Raw genomic sequence first — 1,409 nt, 5'->3', positions numbered from 1 at the left:
CTAGTGCCTGGCAATGAAGCTCCTCGTAACATCATTCTGGTTCTTCTCGTGCGACCTTCAATATGTCAAGGCAAGGCTGAGTGGGTTCGGTCCTGTGAACGGCGATCCCAACGACCGATTCTATCGTTGCCAAAAGGCTTATCTTGAGGCCATCTCTGTACCGAAGGCTTGAGGTATCCTGGACTCTACTCCCAAGAGAACGCAGGTGACCATCGCAGTTATAGACGATGGAATCGAGGCAAGTCATCCTGATTTGAAGGGCGTCGTCATCGAGGGCTACAACGTCGTTGATAAAAATAGTAATACCAGTCCTCGAGGACCGCATGGAACCCTTATGGCTGGCGTCATTGGCGCTATCAGAAATAACAGGATCGGTATAGCGGGTATTCTGAAGTTCAGAATCTGAACGATGTGCGTATACTGCCCATATCTACGAGAGAATTCGCGAATGATGAGGATGACGTTAAGGCTTTCGAGTATCTCGTGCGTCAGACGAGAGGTGATGTTAAAGTGGTCTTGTTTACGGATGGGTTCGCAGAACCCGTCCCAATCCTGATGCAGAGGACTTGAGTTTCACGCACATGTGTCGAGTTCGTAGTTCGCGCCGTGGATTACCGTTCGGATCCGTGCTGTTGAAGCAAGTAAGAGCGATTGATGTGAATTGTAACCGTGAGCAACTTTGATTCTTGAAAGGGTCGTTAGGGAGGGATACACGCAATTTGGGATAAACTGTTAACCAAGGTTAAATACCGATTCGGATGGTCGAGTCGTTACGCTAGGAACTCGCACTGCTGAGATGTACCCGCGAGGTGAGCGGATCTGCATCGCGTTCCATATCATAGCGGCGCGATTGATAACAGTGAATCCTGAAAACAGTGAAGAGCGAGAAATTCTGAACTTGTGGCTTCTGCACCCGACAGTGTCGGTGAAAGCCTTAGGAAAGTGAACAACATAACCGCCCATCCTCCGAATTTTTTACATGCCATCGCGAAGACATGTGAAAAATTCAGCGGCGGCTCAGCTGCCACCTGACCCTCATAGACGGTGCCGCCATGGGTTAAACTTCAGTTGCTCGCTCCATAGTCCATGGCTCTAACTGTCAGTCCAAGAGCATGTTCGGATAGATTACGCCTTATGCTAGCGGCCCTCACAGGGGCTACCTCCGCATCTTGCACGGACGTACTCTTCGATACACGGAAGCCCCTCCGACTCGAGAGTGTGGGATTGGAGAACCGAGGGGCCATTCACCGAAGTCTGGATTACCAAGTGCGCGCGAGATTGCCAATCAAGCAACGTTGAACGTTGTCACTAGTCTCAGACTAGTAGTCTTATTGCGTTATCTACAGATCCGCAATCGGGAAATCTATGACCTGCGAATGCGCCGAAGGTTCAAAGTTATATGGCAGAGA

At 50.0% G+C, this 1,409-nt stretch overlaps 1 protein-coding gene across 1 annotated transcript; it reads left to right on the top strand.

The window, feature by feature from the left end:
• Positions 1-198: 198 nt before the first annotated feature.
• Positions 199-393, top strand: Pmar_PMAR016734 (subtilisin, putative; the record flags this gene model as incomplete). The annotated part of the gene is made up of 1 exon (XM_002776941.1): positions 199-393. A coding segment is annotated over one exon (195 nt), but the record flags the coding sequence as incomplete, so codon positions are not given.
• Positions 394-1,409: the final 1,016 nt, after the last annotated feature.

The sequence above is a fragment of the Perkinsus marinus genome (assembly GCF_000006405.1).
Source record: "Perkinsus marinus ATCC 50983 genomic scaffold scf_1104296952674, whole genome shotgun sequence".
Lineage (NCBI taxonomy): Eukaryota > Perkinsozoa > Perkinsida > Perkinsidae > Perkinsus > Perkinsus marinus.
Note: the sequence above shows the minus strand (reverse complement) of the source record. Positions and strands in the feature narration are given on the sequence as shown.